General features: G+C 37.9%; 1 protein-coding gene across 1 annotated transcript; it reads left to right on the top strand.

Annotated features, from left to right (window-relative positions):
• The first annotated feature begins 3165 nt into the window (after positions 1–3165).
• fam210b (family with sequence similarity 210 member B) lies at positions 3166–8701 on the top strand. The gene is made up of 2 exons (XM_028447292.1): positions 3166–3699; positions 8469–8701. The coding sequence occupies exons 1-2, from the start codon at positions 3283–3285 to the stop codon at positions 8673–8675; spliced, it is 624 nt and encodes a 207-aa protein (XP_028303093.1). The 5' UTR covers positions 3166–3282; the 3' UTR covers positions 8676–8701.
• The last annotated feature ends 9764 nt before the right edge of the window (positions 8702–18465 follow it).

Below are 18465 nucleotides of genomic sequence, written 5' to 3' on the forward strand. Positions count from 1 at the left end.
CGCAGTTTTTCTTCCTGTTTGTCAGATTCAATGTTACAGCAGCTAAAGCTGATCCCAGCATCCCTTTAGGAACCGTCACTGACCACGTTAACACAACATTTTTATTGTGCTGCCTCAAACAAGTACCTCACCTTCAAATAATCGACTCATCCCCACCCCTTCCATTGCCCCACCCTGACTCCCTCTTCCCTGTTCCCTTCCCCCTCACCTAGGTGTAACACTGCCCTTTCTTTTTACATTCTCTCTTTCATAAAGTATTTGGTGATGGTTACAAGTATGCAATAAAATGCATTCATTTATTTAATTGCAATTGTAAAACATGTTACATCAATGACTGCAAAGCAACCATGTTATGGAGGTAGATTTGTGACTATTATTCATTCAAAAGTTGCTTCAACAAAAAAAAAAAACTTTTCAATCAAATAAAAAAGTGTTCAAATGCAAATAAATATATGACACCCCAAAAAATGCATTTTGAACCCTTTTTTATTTGATTATTAATTGATTGAAAAAATCTTTATTAAAGTGATATTTTTTTTGCCATATTATGGGTAGAAGACATTGTGTCTTTATTATTAAATCCCCCCAAAATATTGCTTCAATCAAAAAAATATTTTCAATCAAATAATAACTCACTTCAATGCTAATTAAAAATCTTTTCAGTCCACCACATTGCACTCTCACCTTAAAACAGTTGACTCATCCCCACCCCTTCCATTGTCCTACCCTGACTTCCTCTTCCCCGTTTCCCCCCTCACCTAGGTGTAACACTGACTGCCCTCTCTTTTTATAATCTCCATCTATTAAAGTGTTTCCTTACCCTTCCTTAGGGAGGACTGGTGATGGTCACATTTATGCAATAAAACATATTCATTTATTTAATTGCAATAATAAAACATGCATTGCTGTTGCAAAAAGATTGCACTATAGTGTTGACCTTCGACAGCAAGTGCAAACAAGGTAAAAGAGAAAAAACACAAAAAAAAACAAACACGTACATCATACTTACTCATTTGTACAAATCAATGTAAACTATACATGAAAAGGACAGTTTAAGAAAGGCCCACCGACTAGACCACACTTCTTTGTTTGCTGTATTTTTGACACAAAGATTACCAACTAACCACGTGTCATAACTGGTTCTAATACGCGTCAATGAAAGAGGAACAAACTAATGTTGCAGTAAACCTGAATTGCTGGTTTTTAAACATTCACATTTCTTTTCCTCATGTTTCTTTTCTTTTTCCTCCCAGTCATTAGAATCAAGACAGTATTATGCCGTTTAAATAAGACATTTCAATGATTTATTTACTGTTGCCAAACAGAAAATTTGCATTGATTTGAAAAAAAGAAAAAAAAAAAAAAAAGAAAAAGCTAGAAGAGAAAAAAGGCGGTTTTGTCTCTTATCAGTTCGTTTTTGGATGTGATGCAACTTGGTCTACATAGTGAATAGAAAGAAACGCAGCTCATTCACAGTAGACTGCTTTCTAAAGGATAAATCATGATTTATTCTTGTCCATTTTGACATTATTTTACTAAAAGTTGTTCATTTACATTCTTTCTACTGCAATTTCAGTTTAATCAGCCCACATGTTGCTTTTGGGCTCTCTGGATAAAGTCTCCCACCCTTTTTTTTTGTCTCTCCTATTCACTCAAACACATTTCTGTCTAAAAGTTCACTAACAAGCAAGGCTTAATCTGTGTGTGTGTGTGTGTGTGTGTGTGTGTGTGTGTGTGTGTGTGTGTGTGTGTGTGTGTGTGCGTGTGTGTGTGTTGTAAAATCATGTTCTTTGCATGCTTGACTATTGATACCTCGCACTAATTGTTCAAACTGTGCCATACTGTAAGTCCAAAGCTCTCACGCTCACCACACCATTTTTATACAGCGCCTTGTAAACATTTCTAGTTTGTTGTTCAATGTCACAAATGTAAAGTCCTAATGGTGTGTGGATGTGAGTGTGAATGAGCTGATATTGTAAAGCCCTTTGAGACTACTTCAGTGTAGGGATAAAGCACTATATTAATATCAAGTCCATTTACCTTTTAAAGTGGAAGTACAAAGGTAAAGAGAAAAGTAGACTGAATAATTGTAGATAATGTAGTCAAAGAGTTGGACAACATGATTGAATTGTGGTTTACACTTTGGCCAAGTAACACAGAGAGACTCCACTGCACATGTTATACACACCAACGGAGGTAAAACAGCTGTGTCAGCAGCAGAGTGTGCAGTAATGTCAGCGTCAGCCACCTTTGCTCTACAGAGCTTCATGTTACATCAGTGACTCAGCAACCATGTTATGGAGGTAGATTTGTGTCTTTAGTTTTTAATCAAAAGTTGCTTTTTTTTTTTTTTTTTTTTTTACTCCAATCAAAAACACCTTTTCAATCAAAGAAAAAAGTGTTCAAATGCAAATAAATATTTGACACCCCCAAAATTTTGCATTTTAACAATTGTTACTTTGATTAAATAGTAGTTTTTTTTTTATTGAAGTAAGTTCATTTTTGACTGAATATACTGTATATATTTTTATTAAAGTCATTTTTTTTTTGTATTTGGGTCATATAATGGGTAGAGGACATTGTGTCGTTATTATCAAAGCCCCCCAAATATTGCTGCAATCAAAGGAAAAAAAAACAAAAAAAAAAACGCACAAATAACTCACTTCAACAATAATAAAACAACTACATTTCAGTCAATGAAAAACAGCATTCAAATGCAAATCATCCTAACCCTAACCCCCCCCCCAAAAAAAATGCATTTTAACCCCTTTTTTCTTTTATTTATTTATTTATTTTTAAGTGAAGTGTGTTATTAATTGATTGTAAATATATATTTTTTCTTTATTGAAGTCATGTTTTTTTGGCCATATTATGGGTAGACATTGTGTCTTTGTTATTAAATTCCAAAAAATATTGCTTCAATCAAAAAAAAATATTTTCAATCAAATAATAACTCACTTCAATGACAACAATAATAAAAACAACTTTTCAGTCACAGAAAAAAACAGGTGTTCATATTGTGTGTTGCTGTGTATATATATATAATAATAACTAAATCTACTTCATTTTTCTTTCTTACACCTTTAAATAGCCCCACCCACCCAGCGTGCGTCAGCTCTGATTGGCTACCTGAGCCAGCTCTGATTGGCTACCAGCGATAATCGGTCATCAGAGGATTGGGCGCATGAGAGCTCGAGCCAGCATGTTAACAGCTACTAGCTGCTTTAATTAGTTAACCTGGACCGTATAACTCGGTTTATTGAGTCTTCAGGTGGGACAAATATGTTTCTGCGCTGCACTGGCTGTCTCTCGGCTCTGAAACACACCCTAAAGAAGTCACCGGGCTGGTGTTTGGTGCTGGTCTCAACAAACGGACTGAGGGACGTCCCTGTGACGGCCCGCACGTTCCAGCGGCACCGGGTTCTATCCACGGTATTCCTGGACAAACAGAGACCGCTTCCTGGGCACAGCCGGCACACGTCGTGTGGTTCCGGGGTGTCGGGCTGGACTCAGTCGGAGCGGGTGTCTACGGTGGCTGTGGAGCTTTTAAAAAGTACCGATAGAGATCGTTACGAGGTGTTGAGCAGCACAAACAGGCGCCATCAGCGGAGCTCCGATGGTTTGTTTACAGCCGACCGTAGGATCAGCATGCAGACCCGGTCCTCATCCAGCTCACAGAGCAGCAGCTCCAACAAAGCGGTAAATTAAGTGTTTGTCTGACCTCTGACCACACACACACACACGCACACACACACAGTCACCGAGTTCAACCTGTGGTGCACACACGAAATATGCAGAGAACAACTAGCTCATGGTTTCACTACAACCCCCCTGGAGTGTCAGAGGCTGGTTACACAAGCTAACATGATGTATTCAGCTAAAGTGGGCTAACGGAAGTCCTCCTTATATAACTATAATTAACCTGCATCTACACTGGAAATGTGACCGTCAATATAAAACCCTAGAGGTGTAACGATACACTGGGGCCGGATTGACAAATGTCTGAAATACAGGGTGGTAATTCAGTTGCTTCCCTAAATCCTTTAGTGACGTAGTTTCCTCACCTGCTGCGTGGAATTCACTAAGGTAGCAGCAATGATTAGTGCATGAGCAGAACTGGTGCAGACCGCCCCTATTTGAATGAGCGTTTTACTCGTTTAATGTGGCGACATCAGTGCTTGAGGCAGATGGACTTCTGTCTGCTGCACAAACATTTAATAATGTGGAAAACTAGATAAACAAATAAGGGTTTCTTTCTTTCTTTTTAAACAACTTTAAAACCTAATGATACCCCCCCCATTTAACGTGGTTGTTCTGTAATTTTTGTGCATTTCTGTCATTGTTTTCCTTATTTGTTAGTACTGTGGGTTTGCATAGTTATTTTTGTGTTTTTTGGTGTACTTTTCTATATACAGTATATATATATATATTTTTTTATATTTTCCTGCTTAATTTTGTTTATTACCGTTGTGTAGTCCATTTGTCTAGCAGTTTTGTTTTGAGTGTTTTCCTCTGAGTGTATTTTACTGCAGTTTTTTTTTTTTGTTTTTTTTTAATGTATTGTTGCTGTTGTGTATTTTTATTTCATTTTGTACATTTACTTTTGGGGCTGCATAACATTTGACGGAGGGCCGAAAATGGAAAAAACAAAAAAAAAAAACAAAGTTGAAACTTGACTATTGCAGCATTCCCATTGTATGAATTAATATTACTGCTTCAAAGAATAAATCAATTAAAATTATGGAAATATATCTATTTAGCACTGGCATTCAAACAATGCACAATATAAAATATAAACAATAAAATGTTCAACTTGACACCACTAACACATTAAATAATATTGTACAGGCTTATAACTGACTCAGCTGCTGGAAGTGAGTTAAATGAAATAAATTGTCATTAAAACACAAAGTGCATATAAATTATTGATGAAAATCAGCATCTTAGCTTTATTTAAAATCCAAACATGTCTCGTCTCAAAACCAAAAATGCCCTTTTGGGCAATTTTGGTTGAAAATATTTGGTGGCTGGAATTTTGGTGCATCGCTACAAAAAAGACAAAAAATAAAAAATTGTAGTCGGATAAATAACCATGCCTCAAATCTGGAGTGGAAACTCTGTGTGACCTTAAATGTGTGATATTACATCTTTATTCTTCAAAGTATAGGCTTTAATCATGAATAACATCTACCTGTCAAAGGATCTGCTCCAGTTACCTAAAAATGGAACAACAGGCTGTGATTTGACTGAGTCAATGATTAAGACCGTCATCACTAGAGCAAATCAATAGTTCCTACTTTCAACAGCAATCTCAGCGGTTACATTGTATTTAGTTTAATGTGGAAAAAAAAAAAAAAATCAGTCAATCTTAATTCACTTTATCCACCGCAAAACAGCATCTTTAACATTTACACTATGGAGCCCATTTTCTCAATTTGAAATTTATTTTCTTAGTTAATGACACCAAATTGTGCCAGTATTGGACAATGGGATTTTTCCTCGTTCATTGCAGTCAACATACAGTGCAGATGGGCAATTACAACATAACTCACAAATTTACTCAAAACAATAAGAGAAATACACAAAATGACTCCAAAAAACCCACCACACAACGGCAACAAAACAAAAACACACGAAACAAAAAATGTACTCAAATGACAGGAAAATAGCCTATATATAAAAAAACTTTTTTCTTTCCTGTAGTAATGCTTAGATTTGTCATTATTCTAAATGCTGACATGAATTTTAAAAATGTAGCCCTCAGTCGGCTCAGATGAGCACCCTGTAGTGGCCCCCACTGTGATAAACGTTGCCCATCCCTGATGTATGCGTACAGTATGTGATTACACTAAGATTAGGAAAAATGTCTGTACTTGCAAAATACTTCATTTCAATTTTTCCAGAGCACTTAATACATTTTGTCTTTGACAATGTGTAACTGGTCGAGTCTGACTCTGCGTTGTGTGATAGATGGTTTATTCTGACAGCAGCGTGTCAGTCTCCAGTCAGTCTAATCCACAAACATGCTCCTCTCGCATAGAGATCATTAAGAAAAGGGCAGAGGTAAAGGTGCAGGAAAGCTAGACAGACAGAAGTATTACATTAAAACATGAACATAGGGATACAGACACAAAGTCAAATCCTACATACTGACTCGGAGGCCCAACTTGTCAGGCATGAACTAATAAAATAAAATAAACTTAAGATGACACAGATTTTGTATACTTATGACAAAATATTTTATATGCACACATAAGTGACCCTGTTACAAATGCACAAACTTGGATTTTATAAAAAATAATTTCATAATGCCTTTGATACAAAGAGGCTATGAAAATTCCACGTCCTTCAGTGTGTGTGTGTGTGTGTGGCTTTGTGTTTCCATACCCCTGTGACTTTGCATGTGTCTTGATGGCTGTGTAAAGCTGTTATCAGACACAGCAGCCCCACTGTTCTCTGTCTGAGCACCATCGCTGGCACAACGCCCTCTAACCGCTCACTCACATGACCCTCCCACAGCGCTGCTCGCCTTTACTTTTTGCTTGGCCTTTCTAGCCTCTGAGAAGCTACAGGCCTCTCTCTCACTACTCTTCTCTTCCATTGTCTGCTGTTTGCTGCTGCTCACTAAAACATGCTGCCAGGACGGTTGCTTTAACAAGAAGGTTTAGAATAAATTTTCGTAAGACAAATTACAGCCAGGAGAAAAGAAGTTTGTTTTTTACAGACAAGCTTCTTTTCTACCTACAACATGATTCATTTTCTGATAATTCTCACACTTATGTTGGGTCAAATTGGAATTTTGAATTCAGACAAAAGGTTCATTATTTCCATGTGTAATCTACCATATTTCACTTCTCTTTTTGTTTAAGAGCTCATGGTTCAGGCTAGTAGGAGTGGACTGCTCCAGTCCTCAAGGGGTCCTGTCCTGCATGTTTGTCTCTCTACCTGACAGTGGTAGCCTCTTTATCAGGCCTTCTGCAGGGATGATTGTTGCCAATGCCACAATACTTGGAAACATGTCAAACATGCAGGGCTTTGGCCTTGGAGGATTAGACTTGTCTATCTCTCGCACCGGCTACACTTTTGTAATCCGCCATAAGTGAGTGTTACAACACAACTAAACTTCGTAGAAAGAACAGTGTCTATTGTTAATGTGACTTGAGTTTAGGGCTGGGCGATACGGACCAAAATTAATATCTTGATGTTAGGGATGCTCTGAAATTAAAATTATTGACGAAACCGACGATGAAAAAACACCGAAATAAATTATTGTGCTAATTATTATTCCCATTGCTTTTATGGGTATAAATGGGTACTAATTTCACTAAAGTTAAAACATTGCAATTGTATAAATTAATATTTCAATTAAAAATATGAAAATATTTAGTTAGCACTGACATTCCAACAATGCACAATATAAAATAAGAAAAATAAATGTTTAACTTGTTCCCACTCATACATTAAATAATATTATACAGGCCTATAATGGACTGATCTGCTTAAAGGGAGTCAAAATATATATCTTCTCTCATTAAAACACAAAGAGCATTGTAGTACCAGAGCGTGAGCATCTCCAAGACGCACATCTTAAAGGTTTAAACACCATTTGAGGGCGGATGGGCATTAGATTATAACAGAAACAAGTCACTAAAGTCAGGTTGTGTAAACCTGCACTACCACAAATATTTTCAAAGATTCCTCCTTTGCTAACTGTTATTCACGTGTTTGTTTTTTTTGACAAAAGACAAATATTTGGTGTTTGTGTGCCAAGTTATTAGCCTGTGTAAATGCCTGATTTAAGAATTGACCTATAAGTGAAGTCTTTGTGCCTTAAATTATTTGAGAGGCAATATGTGCTAGTCTCTCCTAAAGATAAACACGGAGTTGTTAAACAAGCCGACAACTGTTCAAATATAGACACAATTGCACCAAGAGCTTTCTTTTCCCTTTTTTTTTTTTTCATCAAGGCACGTTAATGCTGTGCTGTCAGATCGTAAAGCGTCGGCCGCCTGTGCGTCCCGGAGATTGACTACTACACGAACTTAATTTGTTGGATTATTTGTTGGCTTCTTTTTATGAGTATGTGTGAAAGGGTGAGTGATTGTGTAAACTAGCAAAGCAAACGGCAGCCTGTGTATAATCAACTCTCTGCATCTCTGGGAACAAAAGGGGACTCGTAAACATCTAGAGCGTTGTTTGACCTACAAGTAGAAGGCACAGGCCTAGCTAGCACACATTTTCCCTCCATCTCTGTAGGAGTTTAGACACACAATCAATAAATACACAGATGTGTCTCTAACGTTTTCTATTGGCAAACACATGCAGAAATTACTCTATTCTGTCACACATGAAGTTGTCATATTTCTCTATATTTCAACTGTCCCTCTCCTGCTGCCTTAGTGTGTTTCGTCTCTTTTTCCAACCTTCTCATTCCTTCTTCTTGTTGTTTCCTTTAAATTTGAAACCAGGAAGTGGAAACATTGAAGGAAGCTTCAGCTCCCTCCTCTTCCTCCCCCGAGAAGGCTTCAGGTGATGAAGAGCCCGAAGGAGGAAAACCCAACAAGACTCAGCAGCTGAAGAAAGTCTTCAAAGAGTATGGAGCAGTGGGCGTGTCCTTTCACATCGGGATCTCACTCATGTCTCTGGGAATGTTTTACCTACTAATATCTAGGTAAGAGAAACACCTGTGTGGAGAGGTCCAATCAGCAAATTATATACTTTAATTATAATTAACGGTTGTAAACTGATTAAAAACAAACATATATTGAGATTGAAGATATATCAAGATTTTTTGGTGATATAGAAAATTACAATATCACCTATAATGATAATTTTTATTTGATTGCGTGTTTTGTACTAAAAAATGAATTTTCACTACTTGTCAGAACAGCATGTAAAGCACAGTTAGATGGAATACTCATCAATGCACTACTGCACTATTATCTTATTATTATTATTATTGTATTCTTATTTTATTTCATTATTATTATTATTATTATTATTATTATTATTATTACTATTATTATTATCTTGTTATTTTTATTTAGTTTGCACATATTAGTCTAACTACTCTTATATTTATGTTTATACTTCTTTTTTCATTTATTTTTCTTTGTTTTGTTTGTTTTTCTTTATTCTAGTTGATTGTTATTATTTAATGTTATACTACCTGAGAGAGCACAGGTCACCAAAAGAAATTCCTCGTGTGTATTCATTCACCCCTGGCCAATAAAGTTGATTCTGATTCTGATTCTGATTCTGATTCTGATACTAAGTGCATTCTAACCCAGACTGTCCCCTAAACAATCCACACCACAGAACTCACTCACACATGCTGTCCCTTATAGGAGAAAAAGCCAAATGTGGCATATATTGTGCAGCTGGTTGTTAATACATGTGCCTGTGTGGCATTTTACATCAGTACATTTAGCTTAGAAATGTCTTTCTGTTTAGGATTTATTGAGCTAAAAATATTGGGATTCATATCGTATATTACCATTTTAAAAAAAAATATTGAGATATGCGTTTTGGTTCATTTCGCCCAGCATTACTTGATATTGTAAATCTAGAGCTGAATATACACTCTCAGCGTTAGGGGTGGGAACCTCTGGGTACCACACGATACAAAGCTCACGGTAACGATTATCTCACGATACGACAATAATGCGATTATTGATATATTGGTCCGAAATCAATCTACAATAATCTATGACATAACAAGAAAAAAAAAAATTAAGTGAAAAATGTAAATTTTTATTTTATATCTCTGAAAGACAATACATTGAAAAAGTGTCCTATGAACAGTCAGTGACACTATTTTAGTGCAACATTTCTGTAAATAAGTGTCAACATACCAATGTAAACGAATAAGTATCTCCAATAGTGCTTTCTGTAAACAAGAAATAGGGTCTTTCTTACCAGTGACACCATTATAGTGCAATGTCCCAGTAAACAATATATTTGTTCCTTCAACAAACAGTGACAAAATTTCTGTGAAGACCTACCTGCATATTTTAGTGAAAATGCAGAAAAGGTTTTGAAAATAATAAAATAAATCTTATATATACCCAAAACATGCTTTTGTGTGAAAAGTTAACCAGGTTTGCCAATTCTAGATTTAAATGTTTAAAGATTTCCCACCTTTTGCACCAGTTTTCAATTTTATTTTTGTGGGGGGAAAAATCCATCTAAGTTTGCAAAGCTGTTTTGTTGAAATAAACAAAGCCTTGAAGTGTGAAAGAAGTGCAGCAAGATTGTCCACAAAGTTTATGGGAGACCTTGCTATAGATCTACATGGGGAAAATCTTCCGGGTTGAGCAGTTACCTTTGTGTAGGCCAGATAGTAGCCAGGTCCTTCTTCCATAATAATTACCTCCACCAAGGAGGTCAAATTTTCACCGGGGTTTATATATAAAAAAATATTTCTGTTTGCAGGACGTCAAAATTACTTTAACGGATTTCCACAAAGTTTTAACCAAAGATGATCTTACTTACGCTGTTGAAAATTCAATTTAATTTTGGAGGGGATCCAGATCAGTATGCTAATTCTGGATCGAGAAATCATATCTCTTTTCGTAATTAACCAATCTTTTTCAAATTGGACTCGGGTTCCTTCCTGACGCTCCTGAGTTAAATGTGGATCGGATACGTATTTTTAAAAATGTGGTGCCCATACATTTTGTCCTACTATATTGTTATTAAACTTATTAAAGTGGTTACTAATGTTTTCCAATCCTATAAAGTGTGAATGATCAGGATCACTGATCCAAATTACTGCCAGTATCTAAGAGGATAATTGGTGCTACTTTTTTTGTGATAGTGATTCTTCACGAGGTGTAGAAGGTGATGTTGCAACATGTTTTAATCACAGATATCTTTGAAACTGTTGATCAATTCAAGGAGTTTCATTGTTAAACACCAAAATTTGGTGCATAGGATTTAAAGAAAAGGTGAAAAATGTCAGTATTACATGTTAGCGATGTTATTAATCTTTGGAGCTGATCTGTGGGCCTCCCTAAGAAGCCAAATACGTTTTATTGTTACACGTTTGAATTAAATCAGAGCAGTTTAGTGATTTCCAAGCACACACTAAAGTATCACGGTCCTATCGGCCCATTACGGCGAGACCACAGATGCTGTAAGTTGATGAGCTGAGTCGACACTGAATTAATGCTGAAGGTTTGAATAAAACATGAGCTCATTGTCCGAGCTGGCAAACATTTCTGCGCTGTGCTGGACGTACAGAATTTAAAGCCTTTCACCATGTATTCAGTCCTGATGGTGACAGACAGTGACAGGTCAGAGCATCGCCTCACCCTTTCAGCACAACTAATATCTGTCCAAACAGTTTTATATCCGCCTGTGTCGGCTCGACCGTTGAATACCAAATGAAAATGAGTTGTTAGCCGTTATCTCAAAGCTGTGAGATTTCCTCCCACAGTTGATAATGAACTCCTACACCCAAAGAGCGACTGGGTGGCCATCAGCATTATCTGTGTGCAGCCATGGAGCTGAGGCATGCTGCCTGCTAATGCTGCACTTTGTGCTACGTAAACTACTGGAACTGTGCAGATGGAGCATTACAGACCACTGAGGTAGTAACATTTGGGAGCTGTTAATGTGCGAGTTTGACTGAGGCAGCTTTCAGAACGTTTTAATGGTTTATTTCAAACAAAAGAAACAAAAAGGCAGATTTATGTAGTTATTAGAACTTTTTATGCACTAGATCAGGGTTTTGTACTCTTAAGCACAGTGATTTTGAACTGGTGGTTCAGGACCCAAAAGTGGGTTGTGGACCTGTATTAGGTGAATCGCAAACAGCTGGTCAAAACAAAAATACAATGAAAATAAGAAAAATACTATGACAAAAATAAATAAATAGGAATAATAACAAAAAAAAAAGGCGTGCTGTGAAAAGCATGTTTATGTTTTAGAAAAGATTATATACAGTTTGTGTTTTCAACAGCTATTTTTGAAAAACTAAATTTGGTTGGTTGAATTCTAAAAAAAAAAAAAAAAGTGCGTCGCGAGTTAATGATGTGGCAAAATGTGGGGCCCAGGATGAGACCAGTTGGGAACCCCTGCTTTAGCATTGTAACGGCTACTGTAGCTCCGCCCACCAAACAAATGAGAGGCATATATACTGTATATACATATACTTTTCCCTTCTGTGTGTGTGTGCTGGATTAATTAACAGTACAACAAAATACTGTCAATTAATTTAATTATATTTTTTATCTAAAGAACCAGTTTGCTGTGAACCCCGATGAGCAGGTTCACTGGTGTTTTGATGAAACTGGTCCCCTGTCTAACTAAAGCAGCTGTAAACATCTGTTAACCTCCAGGCTCATGTTTGACTGAGATGTGTCTGAGTGATTGAGGCTTTTAAATGGACCCTAATATTAAACAGTGTGTCTAAGAATGACTGAGTTTCACTCTGTTAATAATATTATGGAGGTTTAACAACCTACAGCACAGACTGACACACAGCTGGGCTTCCCTCTAGCACTAACACTGCCAAAGATCTTATATTTTGATAGATAAACACTCCCACACCTTACTTTGGGCGACCGTGGCTCAGGTGGTAGTGGGTCGTCTTCTAAACGGGAGGTTGGGGGTTCGATCCCAGTACCTGACTATGTGTCGAAGTGTCCTTGGGCAAGACACTGAACCCTAAGTTGCCTTGCATGGCAGTCCTGTCCCACTGGTGTGTGAATGTGAGAGTGATTGGGTGAATGAACTGATATGTAAAGCGCTTTGAGACTGCTTCAGTGTGGTGATAAAGCGCTATATAAAATCAAGTCCATTTTACCATTTACTTTACATCAGCTTTTCCAACCTTGGGGTTGTGACCTCATGTGGGGTTGCCTAAAATGTCTAGTAATTGATTAAAATAAAAACCATTAACCGTTTCCAAATTAAAACACCAAATCATCTCAACCTGTAAACTTTCACTTTCTCAAATATAAACCCAATAAAAAAATCAGTAGAACAATATCTGAGTTGGTGCATCTCGTCAATTTGTGCGCTAAACATGATCAAAAACTAATTCTAGAAAGAAAGTAAAATGTCTCTGGGGTCACCATAAAATTGTAATATTAAAATAGATCTAAGAGCTTTATTGTCATTGCACTGAAAACGATACAACAAAATCAATTCTTGTTGGCAGCAGTCAATCATATAGCAGAAAGATTAAATTACACATATATTTGTCCTTCCAGCCTCAGTGTTGCTGCTTTAGCAAATTGACTACAGCGCGAGGGAAGAAAATGGGGTCATGACCCACAAAAAGTTTGGGAACCACTGCTTTACGTATTTTTACTTGGTGCAAAGATGTCTCCTGTTGTAGTGCTGAGATTTCTCAGTAAACGTGCAATGTAAACCGTGATTGGTCACTGAGCCACTGGTTGCTGACCCCTGCTAGACATTTATCCCAACACCCAGTTCATGGGACATGGCTCCCTCTGGTGGTGTAGCAATAACTTGCATTAATATAAACAGCTGTCACAGAACCAATAAAAATTTATTTTTGTGTTTTATAAAATGTAATTACTGTTGTGAAAAGTTACAGGTGTGCATAAGCATGTGTGTGTGCTTTCTTTAGATACTGCAGTTATTTCTATCAATTATTTATTTGTGTGTTAACCCTGTTATTATGAACCAGTGATGTTAAACAACAACAACAACAAAATAAGTTATTTAAAAGGGGACAGTGCATATTAATGAACATTTAAGCTTAAATATGAAAGAATTAGCCAATTGTTACTTTCAATCTGAAGTCCCTGGCAGGTCAAAAGCAATAACATTAAAATGATAATACCAATGAAAAAAAAAAAAAAAAAAACTATGGCTGTGTTCGAAAAGGCACACACTCCATACTATACACTGCAAACTCAATAATAATATATACTGTCTACTACATACTATAAGTATGATTAGGATAATGACCGATGATGAACGTTCCCACTAAAGTGTTCTCCAAAGTTTCCAAAAATGTATTTCGAACCTCCAACAACAAAAAGAGGAAGCCCACTGAGACTAAATATCTCTGTTGATTCTTTACCTTTGAAAGTTCTGAAAACATTTTAAGTGAGAAAGTGTCCAAGTAGAATATAAACATGTGCTTATTTGATCCATAAAACTTGCAGATTTCATGCCGACATTTTGCAGATTTTCAGAGACCTGCCATTGTGCTACTGACAAAAGTGTGAAAGAACAATGAATGCAGGAGAAGAAGAGATGCTCTTATTTTGAAACAGGGATGTTTGACTTAAAGCTTGAAGCCGGTCCCATGACGATTTTATGTTCCTCTTGCAATGCATCATGGGGCGCTTGAGTATGACTAGTGTGCTCACCGTGCACACTTAAAAAATCCGGATATTTCTTGAGTACTTAATCTTGGCATACTATCTAATGTATTCATTTGGACGTCAGACTCACTATGAGTATTATGAGTATTATGAGGAGTATGAGTATTATGAGGAGTATGAGTAGTATGAGTAGTGTGAGTATTATGAGTAGTATGAGTAGTATGAGTAGTATGTGTAGGACGTTAGTATGCAATTTCAAACACAGCCTATGAGAAGAAGGGTCTGCATGTTTGTAGCAGTTGGAAAGTGCTGATGCATGCATTGATGTGTACACGCACGCACGCAAATGCACATGCACGCGCACACGCACACACAAACACACACACACACGCACGCACGCACGCACGCACGCACGCACGCACGCACGCACGCACGCACGCACGCACACACACATTTTGTTTAATTTTCTTATTTCTTTCCATTACGGCTCCATCATTTTCTGCTTTCGCTCATTATCTCTCCTCATTATCTCCTCACGCTGCCTCTCCATCCTCTGACCTGTTCAGTAGGATTGTCAGCTTTTTTTCCGTCAATGTCGAAACGGAGAGGCATCTATTGTGTCAGCCTCGCCGAGCTCAAAGACATCCAAAGAGATTCTCCGCTTGCAGAAAGTTTCAAGAAGCACACAAACACTCCTTTTTTCCTCTATATATTTTTCTTTTTCTTATATTTTTCTCATATTTTTGGACACTCCTCTCTTTACACACTCACGTGGCGTCTCTCTCTTGCTGTTTCCACCCAGTCTTTGTCTTCCCTCTCCTGACTGAGTTAAGTATAGCAGATGCACCTGATGGCAGCGCCTTCCTGGAGCACCTGTCAGCTGTCTGCCTTCATCATGGCTCCTCAGCCGCCACGGAGGCCACAAGGAAGCAAACCAGCATACGACAGTCGCAGCTATCAACAGCTGCATCTTATTATTTCAAACACTTGATGCCAGTCACTTTTCCACCAGAGATGTGTGCGTTCATTTTGGGAGCTCTTAGCCTCCCCCCTCCTTCTGGGTTGCTCTCTAGATTCTGGGCTGTGCTGTTAAACGCCAGCAATTATAGGCGAGCGGCGAGGGAGGCGAGGTTGGACATGGTTTATCTCTCCTGTGACAGAAAGTAGGAGGAGGCAGCAGGTGTAAGTTGTCCAAGTGTTTCTGGCTGTGGTGGGCTATGATTTATACTCAGTGTGAAACTGTAGCTCAGCTCAGTGGCTGTCACATGTCTACAGGCAGCTGCTTTACCCTTTATATGCTTTGTTATCAACACTTAAAGAGTATCTAAACCCAAAAACCATTTTTTTTCCTGCTGAATAAAAACGTATTTGGGTATGAAGTAGTGCTGTTGATTGATCCTTCTCAAACTCTCAATATTTTAGTCAAAGTATTTCAATTTGGCATATTTTGTTGTAAAACTGCCAGATCAACTGTCCTCTATGGATTGAAACTCGACCATCACAATAGATTTTTGCTATTAGCTGAGAACAAGATAATGTGATGTTTTTGGACCATCTTGTGTCACAAACAAGCACTGTTAGCCACGCCCCTTTTATAAAAAACGAGCAGCTCTACAATCTGTGGTGAGTAGGTTGGATTGAGAGAAAAGTGAATAGAGAGGTACAGTGAGTAATGAATAGCTAGTTAGCATAGCATAGATTGTTCCTTGGAGATTTTATAGTATAGACTGGGCGTGTCTTAACTGCTCCAGGAGCCCCACCCATAATCAAGGCATATTTTTTATTTCCCTCCTAGTGGCAGGTCAGGAGAAAGCAGGGGTTTAGTTACTCTTTAAAGATGTAGAATACCCAGACATGAGACAACACCATAAGGCATTTTTAATAATACATTTTAAATTAAGGTTACCATTGATATCAGAAATCGGTCCGATACTAGCAAAATCAGATCGGAACAATAGGCGGAGTATTCGGGAGGCAGGGAGAGCATTGCTCCCCCCACCCCCCTGTTGTGCATTTCTTATGAACTGCTGGGCGCCACTTCGCCCAGCAGTTCATGTCTTTTGTTATTATTGGACCTACTGATGTTATATGTTATTTTTCAGGGTCTTATTTTTTATGTTTTATTTGTTTTCATTCAGTTGTAAAATATTATTATGATATGGTTAGAATGTATGTAATCCATTTGTTAACAATGAATGGGTCAGTTTTTCTCATACCTATACTGTTGCTGACTATTGTTCTCTGATCAAACCTTTTCTAACATTCCACACTAAAAAAAAGTAACATGTATGATTTTTTTGTGTTGATACCACATCGGATTGATATCGTTTTTGGCCAATACTCAGGCCTGCAATATCTGTATTGTATCGACGTGAAAAAGGTGGGTCAGGACCCCCTACTACTGGTTCCCCCTATAACAGTGTGTTGTTATAATAGCGATCTGTGAGCCATCTGAAGCTCAGCATTTAACAACAAGTGGCCCTAAGTTAAGTTGATTAAAAAAAGCAGGGAAAGGCATTATTGCCCAAAATTCAGAAAGATTTGATTGCACCACTCGGCATAGCAGAATACATTCGCTGCCTATTTTAAAAGGGCTGAGTTAATTCTACTGAGTCACTGGGTGCTTTAGTCTGCTGTTTATTCACACACACACACACACAGGCGCATGCACGCGCGCGCGCCACACACACACACACACACACACACACACACACACACACACACACACACACACACACACACACACACACACACACACACACACACACACACACACACACACACACACACACACACACACGGCATAAATTTAGGAAGGGAATCTTTTGGGTTGAAATACGTGAGGGTGAGACAATATTGTCAAAGCTATGAGTGGTATCGCAAATTGGAGGGCGCGCGATTTCATGTAGTCCAGGTTACTATGATCTGTCCAGATGCAAAGAACTGCTCCGCCCCTTCAAGTTCAGTGGCTCCTGGTTACCAATGTGTGAAGCACCATCAGAAAACCAGGAACATACGTGCATGAGTGAAACTGAGAAACAGCTTTAAACCCTTTGTTTTCTAAGAAAACTGTGATTTTTGGTTTTTGATAAAAAAAAGTAGTAGTAGTTGAAGCAGAAGAATGCACGCCATCCTTCAAATAACAAGATTAAAGAGACTTTATTGTCATTATGCGGACATAGTGAACAGTGTTTGTGTTTGAAAACGGTGGCATCGGTGTTTGGGGTTCGGAATCCCAAAGTTGAACAACATACCAGTTGTCTTTTGCTATCCACACACTCCGGTTATTGTTTTCAGCCAATAAACTACACGTTGAAATAAACCACATGGCTACTTAAACATCTTCTGATTATGAGTCGGCTGCAGCCCCCATGGGAGACCAGGAGGGCCAGGGCACTGCAAGCCTCCCCACAAGGAATATGTCTGTTTGTGTGTCTGTCTGTGTGTGTGTTCCTCAAATATCTCTGCAAATCAGGCTCAGATTGACTTGAGACTTTCAACATGGCTGCTGCTTGGTTCAAAGGTGTACAACGTTGGATTTGATTGGCCTGCAACGATACTGTTCATAAATTATTTGATGAAATTGTCCACCGGGAGCGAACAATTTTATAAAATTTTAGATATGATGACATCATCACTGTGGAATGAGCCTTTGATCACGCAGAACAGTTAGAGGCAGCCCGTGGGGGCACCAGAGCCAATCACACTGTGGGCAGCATGCATTAGGAATTAAATGTTTACAAGGTCAGTTTGAAAAGGAATTAAAGCTCCTATGTAAACCATCCATGAAAAAGCTACTTAACCTCCCACTTTTCTATAGCAAGACATACTTCCTACAGGCACTGCACTAGTTAAATGAAATAGTGTTTTAGCTTAAATCAGACTGGAGAACCTACAGTAATTTTAATAAATAAGGAGTCCAAAGTTATCACTTTACTACTCATTAATTATGTTGAATCATTGAGCATACAATAATGATTATTACATTGTATGTGATAATTGTTATTGTTATAGTTTTGTAAAACAAAAAAAAAACATTAAGGGTTCTATTCTCCCTTGCGCGTAAGTCCAAAAAGCTGTGCAGCAGCACTGTTTTTGGCAGCACACACACACACACACACACACACACACACACACACACACACACACACACACA

Source organism: Gouania willdenowi, chromosome 5 (genome assembly GCF_900634775.1).
Source record: "Gouania willdenowi chromosome 5, fGouWil2.1, whole genome shotgun sequence".
Classification (NCBI taxonomy): Eukaryota; Metazoa; Chordata; class Actinopteri; order Blenniiformes; family Gobiesocidae; genus Gouania; species Gouania willdenowi.

What these genes read in the sequence shown, in the direction of transcription:
- fam210b (XM_028447292.1), top strand. Translation starts at nt 3,283, where the DNA reads ATGTTTCTGCGCTGCACTGGCTGTCTCTCGGCTCTGAAACACACCCTA. An exon ending in GCAGCAGCTCCAACAAAGCG is followed by an intron (nt 3,700 to 8,468) that starts GTAAATTAAGTG and finishes ATTTGAAACCAG; the next exon opens with GAAGTGGAAACATTGAAGGA.